General features: G+C 35.4%; 4 protein-coding genes across 9 annotated transcripts; 1 reads left to right on the forward strand and 3 right to left on the reverse strand.

Annotated features, from left to right (window-relative positions):
* Window positions 1-3,868: 3,868 nt before the first annotated feature.
* On the forward strand, window positions 3,869-5,540 carry LOC112758193 (uncharacterized). The gene has a single exon (XM_025806798.3). It carries the CDS (start codon window positions 4,429-4,431, stop codon window positions 5,347-5,349), a length of 921 nt encoding a protein of 306 aa, XP_025662583.1. The 5' UTR covers window positions 3,869-4,428; the 3' UTR covers window positions 5,350-5,540.
* A 550-nt stretch (window positions 5,541-6,090) lies between these two features.
* On the reverse strand, window positions 6,091-6,706 carry LOC112758194 (uncharacterized). Its single transcript, XM_025806799.2, has 3 exons — window positions 6,465-6,706; window positions 6,259-6,400; window positions 6,091-6,174 (listed from the first exon to the last, which is right to left on the reverse strand). Exons 1-3 carry the CDS (start codon window positions 6,704-6,706, stop codon window positions 6,091-6,093), a joined length of 468 nt encoding a protein of 155 aa, XP_025662584.1.
* A 576-nt stretch (window positions 6,707-7,282) lies between these two features.
* LOC112758384 (F-box protein SKIP17) lies at window positions 7,283-11,886 on the reverse strand. 6 transcript variants are annotated; one of them, XR_011873744.1, is made up of 14 exons: window positions 11,344-11,886; window positions 11,029-11,204; window positions 10,464-10,637; window positions 10,267-10,377; window positions 9,877-9,962; window positions 9,679-9,800; window positions 9,328-9,383; window positions 9,149-9,221; window positions 9,008-9,070; window positions 8,859-8,923; window positions 8,539-8,613; window positions 8,256-8,438; window positions 7,655-7,696; window positions 7,283-7,548 (listed from the first exon to the last, which is right to left on the reverse strand). XR_011873744.1 is itself a non-coding variant. In XM_025807049.3 (12 exons), exons 1-12 carry the CDS (start codon window positions 11,626-11,628, stop codon window positions 8,423-8,425), a joined length of 1,311 nt encoding a protein of 436 aa, XP_025662834.1. In that variant the 5' UTR covers window positions 11,629-11,886; the 3' UTR covers window positions 7,283-8,422. The 6 variants fall into 6 exon arrangements, 1 of the variants encoding a protein (XP_025662834.1); XR_003179623.3 differs by having other exon boundaries at window positions 9,328-9,392; XR_003179624.3 differs by having other exon boundaries at window positions 7,641-7,696; window positions 9,328-9,392.
* A 4,124-nt stretch (window positions 11,887-16,010) lies between these two features.
* LOC112754450 (uncharacterized) lies at window positions 16,011-18,733 on the reverse strand. The gene is made up of 2 exons (XM_025802108.3): window positions 17,870-18,733; window positions 16,011-16,604 (listed from the first exon to the last, which is right to left on the reverse strand). Exons 1-2 carry the CDS (start codon window positions 18,731-18,733, stop codon window positions 16,188-16,190), a joined length of 1,281 nt encoding a protein of 426 aa, XP_025657893.1. The 3' UTR covers window positions 16,011-16,187.
* Window positions 18,734-18,768: the final 35 nt, after the last annotated feature.

The raw sequence follows: 18,768 nt of genomic DNA on the forward strand, positions 1-18,768 counted from the left end.
AGTAGCTTTTAAAATTTTTTAAATAAACCCTAAGTGCTCTTACAAATCCTATATTTAAATAATTTTAATTGTTTTTATAATTTGTGTTTGGGTTTATTTGGAGTCACCCAAATAGGTTTATATTTTTTCTGGTATTAAAAAATCAGCCCAAATGTCTCTTTATTACCCTTAGTCAATTTTATTACATCTAAATCTTAAGATTCTCCAATAATCCAATTTTGGTTTTTTGGTAAAACACCTATTACCCAATTGCATTAAAAAGGATTGGTATTAAAAACAAACTAGATTTTGGGCCGGATTTCAAATAGCCCAATTAATGTCTTATTGGTATAACCAAAACTACTACTTTAAGCAATATATATATATAAGGTAAACAAATAAGAGAAAAAATCGAAAGATTTTAGTAAAAAAATTTAATCTAATAAACTTTTTTTAGAATTGGTGGTTTAAAATTATGATATCAAATTTAATTATTATGATTAAATTTTAAGATTTTAGTTATTATGATATCAGACATGTTGATATTTAGAAATTTTTAAGATCAACTCCATCTTGAGTGACCTCACACATTTTGTTTAACCAATGATTTTTATAATAAATTGTATGTACATTTATATTATGCTTATAAAAAATATATATTATTACTACGTGCACATGAGTACATCTCGTCTCAAGTTTTATTGTATTAATTTTTTCTTTTTCAGGATATTTTTTATGTTGATAAATTCTTTTCTAGATCATTGACTTCTCCAACTGTGTCTGACTAGTACACACGTAAATACGCGCAATGATAGTAACTTAAGTGCAAAGAATAAATAAATATGATAATGTTATCTGCGTATCGTAGCAAGACTTTAGATGGTTTTTTTTTTATTAACAACAAAAATACAAAAAATTAACACAAATAATTAGAATCACTTAGTAATAAATAAGATACTTTATTAGGTAAATTATTATTGATCACAGAAAAATATTTGGATAAAGCGATTATTTTTTTAACTTATCTTTCGTTATATTAGTCATTCGAAATATATATATATTAAGGTAAAATTTCACGTACAGTTATTTTTATGTAAATTTAATAAGAAAAAATATATAGAACCAATTCCAAATCAGTTAAGAATGGAATAACTTAATTAATTATAAATATAATAATTAATTTTATTTATTTATGATCTAAAATATTGATTATTAAATATTTCACCACATTTAAATTAGGAGGAGATACGTTTAGTATCATTGCAACGTGAATCACAAAAACTGATTCTATTAGCCTCCGTCTCTTCACCTTCCTTCTCTCTCTAAATGCCTAAAACATGATAAATCAAAAAATAGATTCAGAACCATCCAATTTACAAAGAAAAAAAAACATCATAATACCTAGTATAAACATCATCCACATAAAAATTCTGAATTCACCCAAAGACATTTAGCTGATTTTTTACTAAAACCATCTTGATTTCCTAGTATTATTGATTTAATAATTGAAAATTATTAAATAATTTAATATGTTCAACTAAATTGTCATCTAAGAATTTTTAACTATTAACTTTAAATAAAGGCAACTACATATAAATTTCCATCGTACGTAAAAAAAACAACCCATAGACATTGCATTAAAGCCAGAATTTCATAGACCACTTCATATAGCTTATGTGATCTTGAGAATAACCAATTGCTACTTGAGATGTTTGAATAGAATCCGTCTCTACATTTAAAACTTAGTTACCTGAAATGAATCTTACAATCCAATATCCATTATAGTCTCGAACTACTCCTCTATATTTCTCATACTGCAAATGTGGAAAGTAGCTACCAATTACCATCAACATTAAGTTAGCCGATTTCAGGAGATTTTCATAACACAGTCGAAACTCGAAAGTCTACCAGTACAAAAAGGATACTTAGTTCCACTGATAAATTTTTCTGTTAAGATGTGATATTTGATTCAGAGTTATGATTTTTCACTTAATTTTATGAGTAATTTTTATTTTTCTTTGTCTCAATTTTACTCCTCGAGGCAATGATCTCCCTCCACTTTGGCTTAGTATAAAGACTCGATATGTAACGACAAAACGACAAAATAATGAAGGATAATATGGGTTCAATTCAAAAGGGTTATATGTTATGTATGTCTGAACATATCTCGTGAAAATTGGAAACATGCACATGATATGTTCAATTGTTTAGGTTAATGTTGCCTTTTATTTAATTTAATTGTTGACGAATACATTGGATGATTGAGAACTTTCATCATATCATATAGAGGGTTTGGTTGATCAGTCACCTCAATCTCAATCTTCGTAATTAGTTCTCAAATCCATCCAATAATCCATGAAAAATAAACCATAAACCTATCATTATTAAACATTGTTGTTAAGAGCAATTGAGGTATTTACACCACTTATATTTTCATTACAAACAAGGGTTAGGGAACAAAACAACAAAACGTCATCATATCATATGTATGTACAAAAAAAGTTATTAGTCCATTACAGCAACATAAATATTTTTAGTTTGAATTTAATTTTTATGAGTTACTAACATAAAAGATTTTACATAAATAATTAATCTTATATTATCATATTAATTTTCAAATATATTACTTACAAGATCATATGAATACATAAATTTAATTAGATGATTGTATAAAATATTTTATACTATTAATATATTAAAATTATTTTTATCTTTTACAAATGGAAAAGTCATTGGAATACAAAATTACAAATGCATGATTCTTATTCCTTTGTCAGCTGGCAATTTCTCTCGTGTGACCACATTCCTTCCTAAAACTAAAATGACATTCATATGAAATTAAAACTACCCCGTGGTACACTCTTTTGACTTGTTAAATTCTCTTTGTAGGATGGACAATTGATTATTGAATTATTCATATAATTAGAAAATTATAATTTTTTGTTTTCTTCTATTGACTTATTAATTTGTCAGTCATGGATTCATTCCCTACATTCTTTGTCTTTATCCATAATAAACGAGCAAATCTGAGATTCAAATTGGTCTCATATGACAAAATATCTTATTAGTTAAGCTCTCAGTAACATTTGTGATATCTTAAAAGATTAAAGAAAAAGGTGGTTAGTTTCTTGAAGAAGGAACCAAGATTTGTTTAAATTTCATGGGCAAAATTAGCACTTTAGTTTAACCTCCTCCTAATAACTCAATCTAAAAATCTTGGTTATAACTATGGACAAAATCAAATCAATTTTGATGGTTTAAAGTTTAAACACAATTATATTGCCCCGGCCAATTATTTTTGTGGGGTTGGACAACAATCATCCTTTATGAACCGTATGCTTAGATCTCAATTAATGTTTCAATTCAGAAGGAGCCCACTTAATTAATAGCTTCCCAGTTCCCTCTCTCACTTGCTAACAGTATGTTCATTAATTGCTTTGAAAAAATTATATCGGTCTAACTTGAAATGTAGACGCTTATAATTTTTAATTAGTTTTAATATTATTACAACCAATTTCCCTTAGAATTGATCATGTAAAGGAAAATTGATGGTTTTTAATATGCAAAAGAATGTGATGGATGATCATATATTACATTCATTTCTCATCATTTTACCGCAATTATTTTTCAACATTTTATTTTAACCAATACTATCTGCCTCTCTGTAGGAGGACATACTTATAATTTTCATAATAAAAATACTATTTGTACATTAAAATTAATTATTAAAATAAATCATTAATATATTTATATATAAATACATGGATTGTTTAATTTATTTTTAATATATATTTATATTCCAACATATATTTCATATTAGTAACTGATTTTAGTGTACATTTAACATGGTTATTTTTGAAAATTACTTTGCATAATTCTTTCATTAAAAAAGAGAAAAGAAAAGAAAAATTCTTTATTAAAGAAATGACAATATCTGCAACAAAGCAAATACATATACCAACTCCAAGTGATTTGATATTTATATTATAGATTAGACCAACTCTCACAATCTCACTGCCCTGTTTTTCTCAAACACTTTGTCCATTCTTTCCCCATCCATGTGCTTAAAGCAACTTCTCTTTACTTACCCTTTCCCTGTCTTTTATGTTCATTCCAAATTTCAAATCAAACATTTTTGTGATTACTCCTGTTAGCCTTAGCAGTTAGCACATAATTGATAGATATAGTTATATAGCAAATTTCACTCGCTCACAGTCACTTTTTCCGTTTCTTTTCTCCTCTTTTTCTATTCTTTTCTGAAGAAACAAGAGACCCCTGATGAAAAGGAACCTTTTTTCAACTGATTCTCAAATATTGTAGCCATGGCTACTTTTAGACAGATCCTTCTGTTTATATTATGATCCAAAAAAGTCACCTTTTTTCAGCAGATATACTTGTTCAGGTAATTTTGTGGCGGCTGCTGCTGCTGCTGTCGGTGGTGGTGCCTTGATGATGAAGGATTTTCCTTCTTGTTTTGGAGAGAATGGTGTTCAGGTAGCAGATGCATCATCATCCTCCTCCTCTTCAATCACAACAACAAGAGCATCACAGAATGTGGTTACTTGTGTCTATCAGTGCAAGCTAAGAGGATTTTCTTGCTTGATCATCAGTCTCTCATGGAGCAAGAATCTCATGGGTCAAGGCTTCACTGTTGGAATAGATGAGATGAACAATCGTCAAAGCCTCTGCAAGGTTGATATAAAACCATGGCTCTTCTCAAAGAGAAAAGGGTCCAAGAATTTGGATGTTGAATCTAGCAGAATACACATAATTTGGGACTTGAGCTCTGCTAAATTTGGTTCAGGGCCAGAACCATTGGAAGGGTTCTATGTAGCTGTTTTGTTCGACAAAGAAATGGTGTTGCTCCTAGGTGATCTCAAAAAGGAAGCATGCAAGAAGGTTAACAGTGACTATGTTCATTATGTTAATGAAGCCATTTTCATTGCAAAGAGAGAACACATATTTGGCAAGAGATTCTACAGTTGCAAGGCTCAGTTTTGTGACAAGGGTCAAGTTCATGATGTTAGGATTGAGTGTGACGCAACAATAGGTGTTAACAATAAAAACAGTGAGCCTTGTCTTGTGATTAGGATTGATAGCAAGACAGTGATGCAGGTGAAGCAACTCAAGTGGAAGTTCAGAGGGAACCACACCATTTTGGTGGATGGTTTAGCAGTGGAAGTGTTTTGGGATTTGCATAATTGGCTCTTTGGAAATGCTTTGGGGAATGCAGTGTTCATGTTCAGAACATGCATTTCAAGTACTGAGAAGGGGAAATCATCAGTTTCAGATCCTAGTGTTTTGTCTCAACAGTTAAGGGAGTCACAGTTACAATTCTCTCTCATTTTGTATGCTTGGAAGAATGAGTAGACAATAGGGGACTTGATAATAAGCAAGAAAGGATGTTACTATTCTTGAGGGTTATACTGATATTGCTAGCCACAATTTTCAACAAACATGTGATCATACAGTTTTCTCTCCTTTTTCTTGTGCTTTATATATAATTTGCGGCTTTTTAAAGTTCAGAATATTGATTTACATAGAGAACTTCTGTTTCTAAATTTTGGTTGGGCATGAAAAGAAAAAGGTTTCAATGCTTGCTTTCCAATTCTACTTTGAATAGTCACCTAAACATGCTGCATGAGGTTTGAATAATCAATAATAAAGCAAAGACAAATACTGAGTACTGAGAAGTGAGTGCAAGAAAGTAGAAACAGAATCTGCTCATATTCCTAACTCTGACATGTTTAAATAAAAATCAGTAGGATAGACTTTGACTCAGTAGTACAATTACTTTCCTTCTGATAATGCGGTGCACTGAAGAAAGAAGGTGCTATTAAATTATGTTTCTATGTACAAAACTTGGATGTATTTAATTTATTGAAATTTTTTGGTGGTAGGGGGTTGGTTTTGGTTTGAGTCTTAATTCTTTAGTCATTAGCCTTAGATATTGATTTGGAAAACTTAAATATATGAAAAATAATTTCTCTTGCTAGCAAATTCTCATATATGTTGGTAACCCATGGTTACATATATTCATACAGAAATTAACGTTACAATCTCTAAGCCAATTCACCTAATTTGAATGAACGTTTTATTTTAAACAGAAAATCACTGCTTCTTGGTACGACCATATGTGTCTTCAACACCATTTGTAACTCTTTCTCTTCGCTCAGCAATCATTTCTGAATATGCCTGACCCAACACCAAACATATTTAACCTCTCTATCCCTAATTTTGAAAAAACAAGAGTATTTAGGGTTTGAGATGATAGCTGACCTTGGGGTAAGAATAGAGGAAGATGAACCACCATGCGAGTATTAGTGATGATACGAGCGAAGTAACTAGCACTGAATGCGAAATTAACCAGCTAATAGCAATAACTGAAACTCCTGTTAGGGTTATTGTCCAAGGTTGACACCTACACAAGACATACGTATAAAAATACGATTGTTGTGTGGAAAGGGAAAGAGTTTTGGAGTTACCAAGAAGGTTTGGTGTCCCAGACGGAGTCGTATTCGAGGGAGAGTTGATTCAGGTAACCATCCATGTCATCCACAGCACCATTTTCTTCCAAGAACAATGCTTCTTTTTTTGACTCGCTGGGATTCACACCAAACGCCGTAACCCCTTTCGTTCTCCAATTCATTTGTGTTTCGATTGAGCTACGTGGGAATCCGGACACAGGAACCGCCATCAGAGGCAGTGTTAGTCTCACTCCCATCATTTTTGCCGCTCAATACACTTATTAATTATTATCTGCTCCCTCTTATATGTTTATATAATTATATCTGATTAATGATTTTAAGTTTTAACCTCACATTTTTCTGCGGCTACGGTTTCTTAGCCTTTTTCCTTATGTATATATATTTTATTTATTCTTGGGTATCCACTACCCATTACTGCTCATAAGAGAGCTTTAAGCTTCAACGTTAGTTGCCTTTGGTTTTACACTTCTACCGTTCTCCTTTGTTCAACTTCATTTTTCGCTCTTTTTTAAGAGAAGGGGTTGTGATTTCATAATTCATATTAATGCCTAAATTGTCTGTTAGCAGTATCACAATAAACTATAGTAATTAGTAAATAGTAAGTTTAGCTAGTACGTTCCAAATTGCATCACCAAGACTAGACCCGAATGAGTTGCTATGAATAATGTTTCCCTTTTCTTAACTACTAATTCGGTGAATGATTTCATTGATTTGCATAATATATTGTTCCTTTTCTTTTATTTATTTTTCTGATTCAGTAAATGATAATGGACTATAAATACTCTAGATTAAAAATGGTGATCTCCAACATGATGTATCGAACTACCGAAAATGAAAATTTCACTATCATGTGATTCCGAAAATTGCGTGTTTTTAACCAATCTGCATACAACTCAAAATTTTCAAAGGGAGCAAGGAAGAAATGACATCAATTTGAACTGTGTATCAAGACAAATATGGAGGGCTCCAACTACATAAAAGATCCCTTTCGGGTTCACAAAAAGTAGAATACATCTCTTCCGAAAAAATAAAATAAATCCATCGTACTGATGCTTAATGAAAACAACCTTCTATAGGGGAGCTGAGGAAGAGAACAGAAAAACAATTAGGGAAAAGAAAAATCTAACAGTAATGAACTTCAACAAGAAAATGTCAATGAAAGTTCGAAGTTACCGGTCCACAGTTACCTGGTATCCATAGTACCATTTTCATCTTCCTCTATTGCTCCCCTAGTACACAAAATTCAGAATGCAAAACACGAATGCTATGATTAGAGGCGAGAGTTAAACAAAGCATCTCTCACAAACAGTGCAAGCAACAACATAACTAAACTCCAAATGAGAAATGCTAGAGGCCAACACCTTTTATCAATATTAGCCAACCGTTTGGAGTTTGGACCAACACTTTAGTTTTATTATTTTATACTATTAGGAATTACAGTTTAGGGTTTAGAATTTAAAATTCTCTTTGTTGGCCAAGTGTTGACAAAAAAATGATAACTTTTGTTGGTCATATAGTATTTGCTCATCAAATTGGCTCCGTTCTTGTGGCGGCAAAACAGCTATCTCGGATATCCAACATTGGATATGAAAAACAGACTAGATGCAACTTGTCATGTAAGCTATTGCATTCGCCAAAATATATTATATCTATTCCTTCATAAGCTTTCAAAATAGTAAGATCATAAGCTAAACAATCACTGTAAATTTTTTACTAATATAAAAATTCAATTGATTGCTTTCAACATGGTCCATCATGCGCGAGTGTGCACATACAAAAAGAGAGTACCTAGTTCACCAAATTGTCGTCCTTATATCAATGCGATAAAATGTGATCCGTTGCAGGGCCAGAAGGTCGATGCCATCGGGACTTTCTTTAAAAAATACCATAGCTAGCATTATTACTATTTTAGCTGCTCAATGGTGATGGAGGACTTCTCTCACTATTCACCAGTATCAGGGGTCTCTGTTGCTGAGAAACAATCAAGAAATATGAGACTTGGCAACTATGGAAGTAAAAACAAAAGGTCTCTCAACCTGAGGTAAATACTCAAACTTGAAAAGTGTATAACCTTCTGTCTGATGGATAATCAACCATCAAACGCATCCAAGGCCTTGTATCCAAAACCTCCTTGACCGGCATAATACTGCAAAATAGAGCAGAACTTTATGATTGAATATATAATCACAGCTTTTTTTAAAAGAAAGTTTACGTTATGTGACCTTAAGGTCGGGCGAAACCATAAAATCAGCCACCGATGCAATGACCAGGTTAGCCAGCCTATATTACACCCCTTTGGCCCTTCCCGGACCCTGCGTAATGTGGGATGCTTGTGCACCAGCTGCCCTTGAAGAAAGTTTAAGGAACACATTGACAAATTATAAGCATTACCTAGAGCTGTAGCACATATGCTGCCGGTCAGTCCTTAATCCTAAGCCTTCCCTGTTGGATATGTCCTATTTAAGAGAAAGAATATTGAATTAAAATTTCAAATTTTAGAAGAAACTTATCTGTAGTGTAAAATATTTCTATCTACTCACGAGATGAACAAGTGATTTGAAATTGCCTGCAATGATTGCTGTCAACAATCTAGCAACTTCCATCTGCACATTAAACATTAGCATTTCTGGAAGAAATGAAGAATGGTTTGCAAAAGAAGGGAATGAAATTACAACACTCACCTCTTTGAGATGCATGCAATCCCTCAAATTTAAGAACTCAAGAAAATTCCCACCTTTGCTATTTCCAAGGTTTCTGAGAAATAAAGTTTTTAGCTTTTCAAATAAATATTCAAAGGAGACAATCAGAATCTGAGGTGCTATTATCGAAGTCTTGTAAAAAAAAAAAAAAAAAAACTGACCTCAAGAAGCTTCCCGTGATTGAAACGGATCTTGAAAAGTCAAGATATTTCAGTTTCTGAAACCCCTGCACATGCAGTTTGTGATTAATAACTCTTTGAATACAGTGTTTTGCTTTTACTTTTATTAAACTACATTTCAGAGAACTATTAGCCAAATTAGGAAATAAACAGTGGCTCCAAATCTCATACCCTCACTTTCACTACTGCCATCTCAATGCACATTCGTATTAACAAGATACCTTATACCTACATGAATTAACGGAAAGTTCCAATAGATGCACAATTCATGAATGTCTGAAGCAAGAGGTTTGAAATAGGACATTGGAAATAGAGAATTTCCTGACAACATACCTTAACCAATATGCGAACTTTATAATCATGTATCCTAATGCCTCTAAGAGATAAAGAAGTTAGATGTGGGCAACCAGCTACTAGATGTGAACAGGTTTGGATATTCAGAATTTTATTACGACCTATAATTAAAAAAAGATCAGCAAAGAGGCCAAAAAAAGTCCAATATGGCAAACTATAACTGAACAAGTGACTTACCAGTTGTTGAAGCTGCAAAAGCAAAACGCTCTATTAAGTGGCAGTTTGCACTCACTGAACTTAAGATACGCCCCAGTTCAACATCTCTAGAAGATATTAATATATAAGTACAAGTTATAAACAAATTAATGGAAAATATGTGAAGTCACATATAATGGCAAAAATCAAGCACCTACAAGTTGAGATAATTAATTAAAAAAAAAAATCTAAACCAAAGTTTAAAGGAACCAAAAAATAAATACATTATCATAAAAACAAGTCAGAACTCCCAATCTAATAATTGAAGACGGTATTTAAATAATGTTTTGTTCTAATTCATATCCACTAGCAATCTGAAAATTGTTTATAAAGAAAAGAAGTGACAGATTGAGAGGTGGAAAAATAACTTACAGCCCTACAATTTCCAGATCAAGGAGAGAAGGACATACTGACAATGTCTCAACAAGTGACGGTGAATCCATCTGTCCAATATTATACAAGTGTAGCTTTCTCAAAAGGGCCCTGAAGAAAGAAAACTCAATTAAGATCCCATTTAAATTTTAAACAAGTCACCCAAACACACTAACCATTAAAATCCATGAACATACCCCAGAGCACCACCATCTGCATTTAAAGGGTTTAAACAGCATCTTGTAAGATGGCATGAATCCTTCTGTGACCTCTTATGACCACATGAATAACATTTTCTGGGAGTATCAGAAAGTGGCTGACATGATCCGGATGAAGTAGTAGCATCAGGGACAACACCAAGCATGAGAGACCTTTTTGAAGGAAGGAAAAAGATAGACGAAAGAAGTAATCAGGAAAAATTAACGATGTTGTCATGCATGTTCAAGAAGCTCACAGAAGTTGAAATGGATGCCGTTATTCATTTTTTCACCGCAATAAAAGAACTAATTAAATCTAAATAAAAAACAGTACACTTGAAACTACAAAATCTTGAAATTACTTAACCATGCAATTATAAGGATAAACAATTTAGATCAAGGATTCTGCAATACATATTATCGAACAAGTCATTGATTAAAATGTGTACACAACGCAGAAGTGGCACACCTTCCAAACAATTCAACTTATAATAGATACGCAAGCAATATTGTGTTTTGGTTTAAGGTGATTCAACTTATCATGGAAAGGGTCAGTACTCAGTACCTTAGTGCCTTTCCAGCTCGGTGTATGATAGTGGCGACTAGTGCATCGTTCACCTTTGGAACAGGTGTTCTCAAATCAATATGTGAATAGCAGAAAGGATCTTTAGCCCAGTTTCTAAACAACTTACAAGTAGCTGCTGCATGGCACAGGCTACTTTTATCGACCAATGAGAAGACCTAAACATTGCCACATAAAAATCAGAATTCAGCATCAAAGAAGCATAATAATCACGTTATATACGCACGGCAACAAAACTGATATAATGGATTAAGTAAATACGAACAATTACATAAAAAGTTGTGAAGAATAAGTAACCTTGATGGTGAGGTCAGGGGGGAGGGGCCAGGTGAGGGAGTTGTGAACAGAAGCGCGGTTTCTGTAGGAGTGTTTGGCGACTTCGAGGAGGATGGAACCCATGGTGGAGGCGCGGTCGACGAGGTGGTCGGCGTCAGAGAAGGAGGCGGAGGACTGGAGGAGGCGATCGAGAGAGAGGGAGAGGGAAAGAGCGAGCGAAGGGAGGTCGGAGAAGGCGAGGAAGTCGTGGAGGACGTGGTCGACGTGGTTGTCATCGTTGTCGTTGTTGTGGAAGCGGGAATCCATATATTTGCAGGTGGTGGGTGCTACTGGTTATTGTGATTCTCACGCTCACTCAGACTCCAGAGTGTAAAGGAGAGTTTTTTTTTTGTCGGTGGATTGGACAACCCGATCTTAGGTAGCCCAATAGATTGGACAAAGGAGAGCTGTTTTGTACTCACTCACTCTGTCAGTCACTCTAATATGCGTTGGGAGATTGAGCTTGGGCCAGAGCATACTATCCCACCCCCACCAATTCTGAATTTCTGATAAGTAGTCTATTATGTTGTCAGCTAATTATTTTTAAAATATAAAAAGTAAATCCTAAATCCTAAATCCTAATCCCTAAATCGTGAAAATTCATTCAAGAAAGAGTTTTAAAACTCCACCAATGTAAATTAAAGATAATTATGTTATTCTTTTAGATTTTTTAATAATTTTTATTTAATTAATCATACGAAAAATGTAACTAGCACTACACCTGATTTTCGTTTCTCAAAACAAATTCTAATTATTTAACTTAGAAATTCATACACTAGACGAATCGAAAAACTGCATATATCAATATAGAATTTCACAAAAAAAAAGTGACTATTCATTAAAAACTAACAACATTCAGAAATTAACCCTGCTATAACCATGGTGAACTAAAATTTGTTCATGGATGAACAAGAATTTACATTAATAAAAACTAAAACTTGTACAATCATCTCTTGGATAATTCATATCTGGTGCATTGTAAAGAGTGGAGTTTGACTGAATCGATGATCCGGAGTCTAAAAGGTTCAACTACAACAGACATAATTAATTGTATATTAGCAAAATGAACAATTGAATTTTTAACTAATTAAAAACAAGTCAATTTTACCTCGCTTTGAGATGTCTTTTTCTTTTTCTTCATGGCATTTCAGATCTTTTTTTCCAGGTTTGATCCAAGTCTGTTCTTGGGCCGACCTCTTGTTTTGACACGTGGTGAGCTTTGAAAGTCATTCACATTACTTAATGTCGCTTCTTTGTGGGTTAATAAACTTTTTCCTTTGCTTCTCTCTTGATATTCTTTCATCTCCGCCATGACCTTGTCAAATACTCGGTGCAGAATTTCGGTCAACTCTTCAGACTCGGATGCAAATTCACATATATTGTGCGACCGAAACACTAATTCGTCAAATCTTTTACTTTTTGGCTCCAGTAGAGGTTCATCTTGGCTGCTCTTGATGTGTGTATGCCTCCTCTTTATGTTCTTGCTCCAGCATTCCAATATGTATTTCGGTGCCACGTTATCCACTCGCTCAAAGCTTAGGACGCTTAGGGAATGGCGGCACAATATGCCCCTAGACTCAAACAGCAAGCAATGACACTTTACATCTCATGATACTGCGTCGTAGGTGACGTCAAACTTGTTGAATGTGGAGTTGCAAACATGCTCTATGACTTCATATGTTGTGCAACCTAGGGTGGAATGCATTGATCTTGTAATACAGTTCACTTTACCTCTGAATTGAGCTTGAACTTCCCTGAACTTCTCATGGGTATATACATGCTGAAACTGTGCCTCTATTGCTGTTTTTTTGCGCACGGTATCACGGTGTGAAAATCTGCAGCATCGAATTCTCTCTCTGCTTGCTAGGCAATTGTCGTATTGCTTCACGAATTGTCTCAAGGAGCTAGTCCGTGTGATGAACTTGTTGAAAAATAAATGCATGCTCTCGCTCCTTTGTGTGCTTTTCATCACAGCCCAAAAGTGGTGATCCAAGTAAACTGGAATCCATATATGTCGATCCTCGTATAGCTCTGTAAAACAAACCGAACCCATAAGGTGTGATGAACCGAAAACAGTGCATGCTTTGGGAAAAAAAAGATATGAGCATGAAAATAATTCGAATTGAAATCTCAATTACCTGAAAATCACTTGTTGCCTCCGAGGCCGTACTTTCTGAGGAAATCGATCCAGTTTCTGTCAAATGCTTCTTTTGTATACGAGTTTCAAATAACATGGCTCATCTCTTATTCAATTTCGTTGTGTCCCTTGTAGCCATTTAATTTGTTTGGGATCTTCTTCATAATGTGCCAGATGCACCAGCGGTGAATTGTTGTTGGCATGCACAGCTCAATTGCCCTTTGAATCGATGAGCATTGATCGGTAAGAATACCTTTTGATGCCTTCCCTCCCATGCAACGTAGCCAACACTCAAATAGCCATTTGAATGATTGGATGTCCTCATTTTTCATCAGTGCGCATCCAAGAAGTGTCGACTGGCCGTGGTGATTCACGCCCACAAAAGAACCTAAAACCAAATTGTACCTGCATAAATAACAAGCAGACGGTGGTGAACCGAAATATCTACACGCACTGAACATAAAAAATATATTTGAATGAACTGCCTGTTTGTGTTATAGGTGGTGTCAAATGAAACGACGTCTCCGAAATAATCAAATGCAGCCCTGCTTCTTGCATCAGCCCAGAATGCATGTTTAATGCAGTGATCGCCTTCAAGGTTGAGCTCAAAGAAGAAATTTTAGTTCTTCTCTTTTATTCTTACTAGGTACTTCCCAAATTCTTTGGCATCGTCTTCTTCGGAAATATTCCATACTTCCCTTGTGATGTAATTCCTCACATCTTTTTCAATAAAACCTAGTTTACGATGGCTGCCAGCTGCTGCCACAAATGATTGGTAAGTTTTGCTCGGTCTGATTCCAGCTTCCTCGTGGGTTTCGATGGTGCGACACAAACATGTTAAGCTCCCTGTGTTGTTTGAGCATCTCAGCCTGGTTTGGACAACAAGGATGTGAGTGATTCAAAACAACTTTGAAATTGTCCAAAGACCAACATCCTTCATTATGTGTACGTAAATTTTGGTCGGACAATTTAACCCAGCTGAAGGGTTTGTCTTCAAAGTTGGAGATATCTTGGATTTCCATCTCCCCTTTCTGGTGCATACAATTAGTTGATTCTTAATCTTGTCTCCGTCCCGAGTCGTGTTCCTTATTTTTGTAGAAAAATTGACAAGTTTGGAATAATGTTTGTAGAACTTTCCAGTTTTTTCTAGTGTCTTGAAAACCATTCCCACCTTTGGGACAAATTTTTCATCCACAACACAGCTGGTCTGCACGGTGAAACCGAAATCTTAATTATGGTGAACTGAAATCTTAATTATGGTGAAAGAATTATATAGTGCTTAAAGAACAAAATAGAATATATTCGTCTAATTTTTTTTACTCCTTTCTGCATACCGAACTGAACACATGCATATGGTGAATCAACTCTTTAGTACTTACCGAACCGAAAAGTTACTCACAGTTACATATTATTAATTCAATTCAATTCAATTCAGATATAGATCACCTCAGTCCATTCAATTCACTTCAAATAAAATTAGCAATTTCATTCCATTTAATTAGATTCAAAATTCAATAATCCAAACCTCATCAAATTGATACGTATCGGAAGAATTATCCAAATCGCACTCATTCAACTGATTTGAAGTTGATTCATTCATTGTTTCAATTCAGAAGTGCAGATCGAAGAAGAAAACGAAGAAGAAGATGAACGACGAAGCTAATTACGTTGAAGTCAATCCAGATCCATAATGCAAAGAAGAAAAACGCGAATAGAGGATAACAACGAATTTAATTAGGTTGAAGAAGAAGAAGGAGAACAGGAAGAAGAAGAAGAACAAGAACAGAAGAAGAACGCGAAGAGAGAAGAAGAAGGTACTTGGATTACGTTATATGGGAATGTTTACGTTGAGAAAGGTTGATCACGCAAAAGAAGGATTACGTTATATACGTTATATGAGGCGCGTGTAAAACAAACGAGTGCGTAGGTGGAGGAAAACGCATGGAGTGGAAGGTACTTGGATACTATCTATGTAATTTTTACATGGATGTAGAGCTTTTCTGTTCATTTTAAAGACTTGCATTTAGAAACTTATGATATATTTCGGAGAGATAAGTTACGTTATCAAACTGTTTTACTATTGTAACTCTAGTCAGTCTAATCTTCGCGAGCCGAAACTAATAGATATTTATATACATACTTATACATGCCTCTTATTCTTATTTTTCCTTCAAACTTCTGATTATCTACTTTTCTTTCGACGCGCTTATGTATATTATCGAGTGCGAACGATTGACGAATTGTCTTCTATTTAAGTTAACTTAACTCCTTTGACAGGCTTCTAGTATAATATATAAATATTTATATCCCAATTGTGTCATAGCATCAAACCATCAATAAATTATGACTTAAGTATAAAACAATGGACAAGAGTGTTATAATCACTAATTACCATTTTATATCTCACTAAATATTTAATATTTATTTTGTGTTAATTATGTAAATTTCACAATTTGCTCGTATGCTCCGTTTTCTAACATAGTCAACCATAACGTTGCCGCCGAGACAACAGTAGGAAAAACTAGTGTAAATTTACAAGATCAACATTTTACATGTTTTCTGTTGCCATTTTCACAGATGCAACCCTTTATAGTTTATACAATCTCAGATTTAGAATCAGAAACAGATAATACATCATATTGCCTGCATAACTTGAAAATATGATGTCATTTAAGGGTAAAAAAATTAACTAGCTATCTCTTGGAGCAGGCATTATCCTAAGTCTCTCCTCAGATGCTTGATTGGTTCCCCCACTAAATCTCTCCTCTGCTAGTAGTGACTGCAAATCACTACCATTTGCCAAGCTGTTAAACTCAACAGCTTTAGATGGCATTGTTGGGTATCGACGTTGGCAAAATGTCATTAGCCTCTTAATTGATTGCAAGTACTTGCGAGTAGTCTCATCATTCATAATGTGAGCAACACTGTTGGTGTAGATCTTTTCACGAGCAGACCTTTCGTGGATACCAACCATAGTAACACCAATAGGCCAAGGTGCATTCCCGATGGCCAGCTTGATGTAATGGTCCATTGCAGCCAGATAATCTCGCTTCATGCAGCAATCAACCACAATCATTAATGCCTGTCGGATGTCATCAGGAAGAACCTGAAAATTGCATGGAACCCAACACAATTTATCAGCTTATTGCTTCAATGTGCTTACATTACTGAACATACTATGCAAACAAGAAAAATTTATCCTTAAAACCATAAAATTTACTACTTGAAACAATAAACATTAAACATTCAACGAGTGTATATAATTATATTCAGTAAATCCTCTAACACGCCAACTCTCTTGTTGTGTCCCCCTCCCAACAACAAAACATTCTAGGACTGTGTTTCAGTATCTTCCTATATACTGACTAAAAGACCAAGGCAGAAAATCATACTTAAGAGGTAAAAAGCAGAAAGTAGAAACTAGCAACGACTGTGATTGCCGTTTCAGAACTAATATTGTCATTAGCAGGTAAAAATCATACAGGACGAAGCATAAGCTAATATGTACATCTAAATTATGACCAGTACAATTTCCAGCACATGCTCAATAATTAAGACAGAGGAGAGGGGTATATCAACTAGCCATGATTGTCCTTGTTGTTTCTGATCACCAATTTTAACAACAAAGCTTTCTCCTATGGAAGAGTTGGCACTTGGCAACATGTATCAATTGAAGCCATTAGGATCTATCATAAATGCAAAACCAAGTCAAAATGCTCCCCAACTGAATCAGATAGACTCCATGAACAAACTCAGCAGAGAAACTAAATTTTGTCCTACTAGATGGGGTTAGCCACAGACGACGCCACAATACCTATCATAAATCTTGTGTGTTTAAACAAATTATATCTAAAGTTCTTTAAATAATTTCTCATATATTTTCTTAGGTTTCTCTCTTCCTGTACTTACAGTACTACCCTTCATTTGATCCACTCTCCTAAGCCTGAGCATTCTTCAAAACCTAACACAAGATTCTCACTTCTCCCTCTCCGATGATGTCCATACCACTCATCATAAACAAACTTATAATAGTAGATATGCAGACATGGACTATTCAAGCTCCATTCTAACAAGCAATCCAAATATGTCTATTTAGACATGCAGGCATGAAGTAATCAAATTCAGAGTGTGCTCACTTTACAGATTTGCGAACTATGGTTTGATCAAACATACAATTCCATTTTTTCCCTCCAATCCTACTTCAATGCTAGAAAATCATACCATCATGCGTACTATTTTCATTATCGAAGTCACAATCACCCTACAAATCATTCGACACTGATCTTCAAATTTTAACTTCCACATCACTGTTTTCCTTTGAATAATTTCAATTAGAGAATAACAAGACCAACGAGCGTGTGAAAAATTCACCTTCTTCCTGCAGAACTTGAACAGCGGGTTGAGGTACCGCGCGCACTGCTTGAACGTGGCGACCATGGACTTCCCTTTCGCCGTTCGCCTCTCGGCCTCCGGCATCTCCTGCAGCTCTTGCTTCCACTCGTTCAGCAGCTTCTTGAAGAAAACCAAAATCTTATCCTCCTCGCACAGCTCCTCAAAATTCGCTTTCATCCGCTTCGAATCGGAGTCCTTGTCGCCTTCCATGCCACTGGACCCTTCACTCAAATCGTCATCTCCAGCACCACCTTCCCTGTCCTCGGAAGCGCCGTCCTCCGCCTTCTGCCTCTTCCTCTCGCCCAGCATCCCCGTCTTCTGACGCTTTCTCAGCTCTGCAATATCGCGCAGGAAATCATTGGTCTGCCCTTCCGTCATGTCGCTATCGACTTCAAACAAACCAGCTTTCAGCACGTACTTCAGGCGATCCAGCCTGGCATCGTCGTCTTCGCCGAACAGCGTCACCGGCTGCTTGAGGAACCGGAGGCGGCGGATGACCTCCTGTTTTGAGAGGACGAGCTTGTCGATGTTCTGCTCCTCGGTGAGGGAGGTTCCCGCGGCTAAGGAAGAGGCAGAACCGGGGAGCTTGGATGTACCACCGGTGGAAGACGATGCGGCGGCAGCGGAGGCTGAGCCGGAGGTGGAGGACGCATTGTTGTTGTTGCTATTGGTGGTGGCGTTGTCGTGGCGATTGGATTTGGCTTCCAACTCACGCTTCTCTTGCTCGCGGAGCTTCTGGATCTCCTTCTGTTGGATCTCGGAGCGCTTGAAGACTCTCTTTCCGCCGGTGACCTCGGCGAGGGATTGGCGCTTCTTGAGGAGCTCTTGCTTGAGGAGATCCATTTGGGATTCTAGGGTTTTGGCGGTCGACGACGGAT

The sequence above is a fragment of the Arachis hypogaea genome, chromosome 16 (assembly GCF_003086295.3).
Source record: "Arachis hypogaea cultivar Tifrunner chromosome 16, arahy.Tifrunner.gnm2.J5K5, whole genome shotgun sequence".
Lineage (NCBI taxonomy): Eukaryota > Viridiplantae > Streptophyta > Magnoliopsida > Fabales > Fabaceae > Arachis > Arachis hypogaea.

Bases quoted from the DNA above. Each gene is read 5' to 3' on its own strand.
- LOC112758193 (XM_025806798.3), top strand. From the start codon at position 4,429: ATGATGAAGGATTTTCCTTCTTGTTTTGGAGAGAATGGTGTTCAGGTA.
- LOC112758194 (XM_025806799.2), bottom strand. From the start codon at position 6,706: ATGATGGGAGTGAGACTAACACTGCCTCTGATGGCGGTTCCTGTGTCC. The intron at 6,401-6,464 runs GTAACTCCAAAA...TGTCTTGTGTAG, and splicing joins TGGGACACCAAACCTTCTTG to GTGTCAACCTTGGACAATAA. The intron at 6,175-6,258 runs GTCAGCTATCAT...GTGTTGGGTCAG, and splicing joins TCCTCTATTCTTACCCCAAG to GCATATTCAGAAATGATTGC.
- LOC112758384 (XM_025807049.3), bottom strand. From the start codon at position 11,628: ATGGATTCCCGCTTCCACAACAACGACAACGATGACAACCACGTCGAC. The intron at 9,801-9,876 runs GTAAGTCACTTG...TTTTAATTATAG, and splicing joins TTTTGCAGCTTCAACAACTG to GTCGTAATAAAATTCTGAAT. The intron at 9,393-9,678 runs GTATGTTGTCAG...CTGCATGTGCAG, and splicing joins AAGTTCGCATATTGGTTAAG to GGGTTTCAGAAACTGAAATA.
- LOC112754450 (XM_025802108.3), bottom strand. From the start codon at position 18,733: ATGGATCTCCTCAAGCAAGAGCTCCTCAAGAAGCGCCAATCCCTCGCC. The intron at 16,605-17,869 runs GTGAATTTTTCA...TGCAATTTTCAG, and splicing joins TCAAGTTCTGCAGGAAGAAG to GTTCTTCCTGATGACATCCG.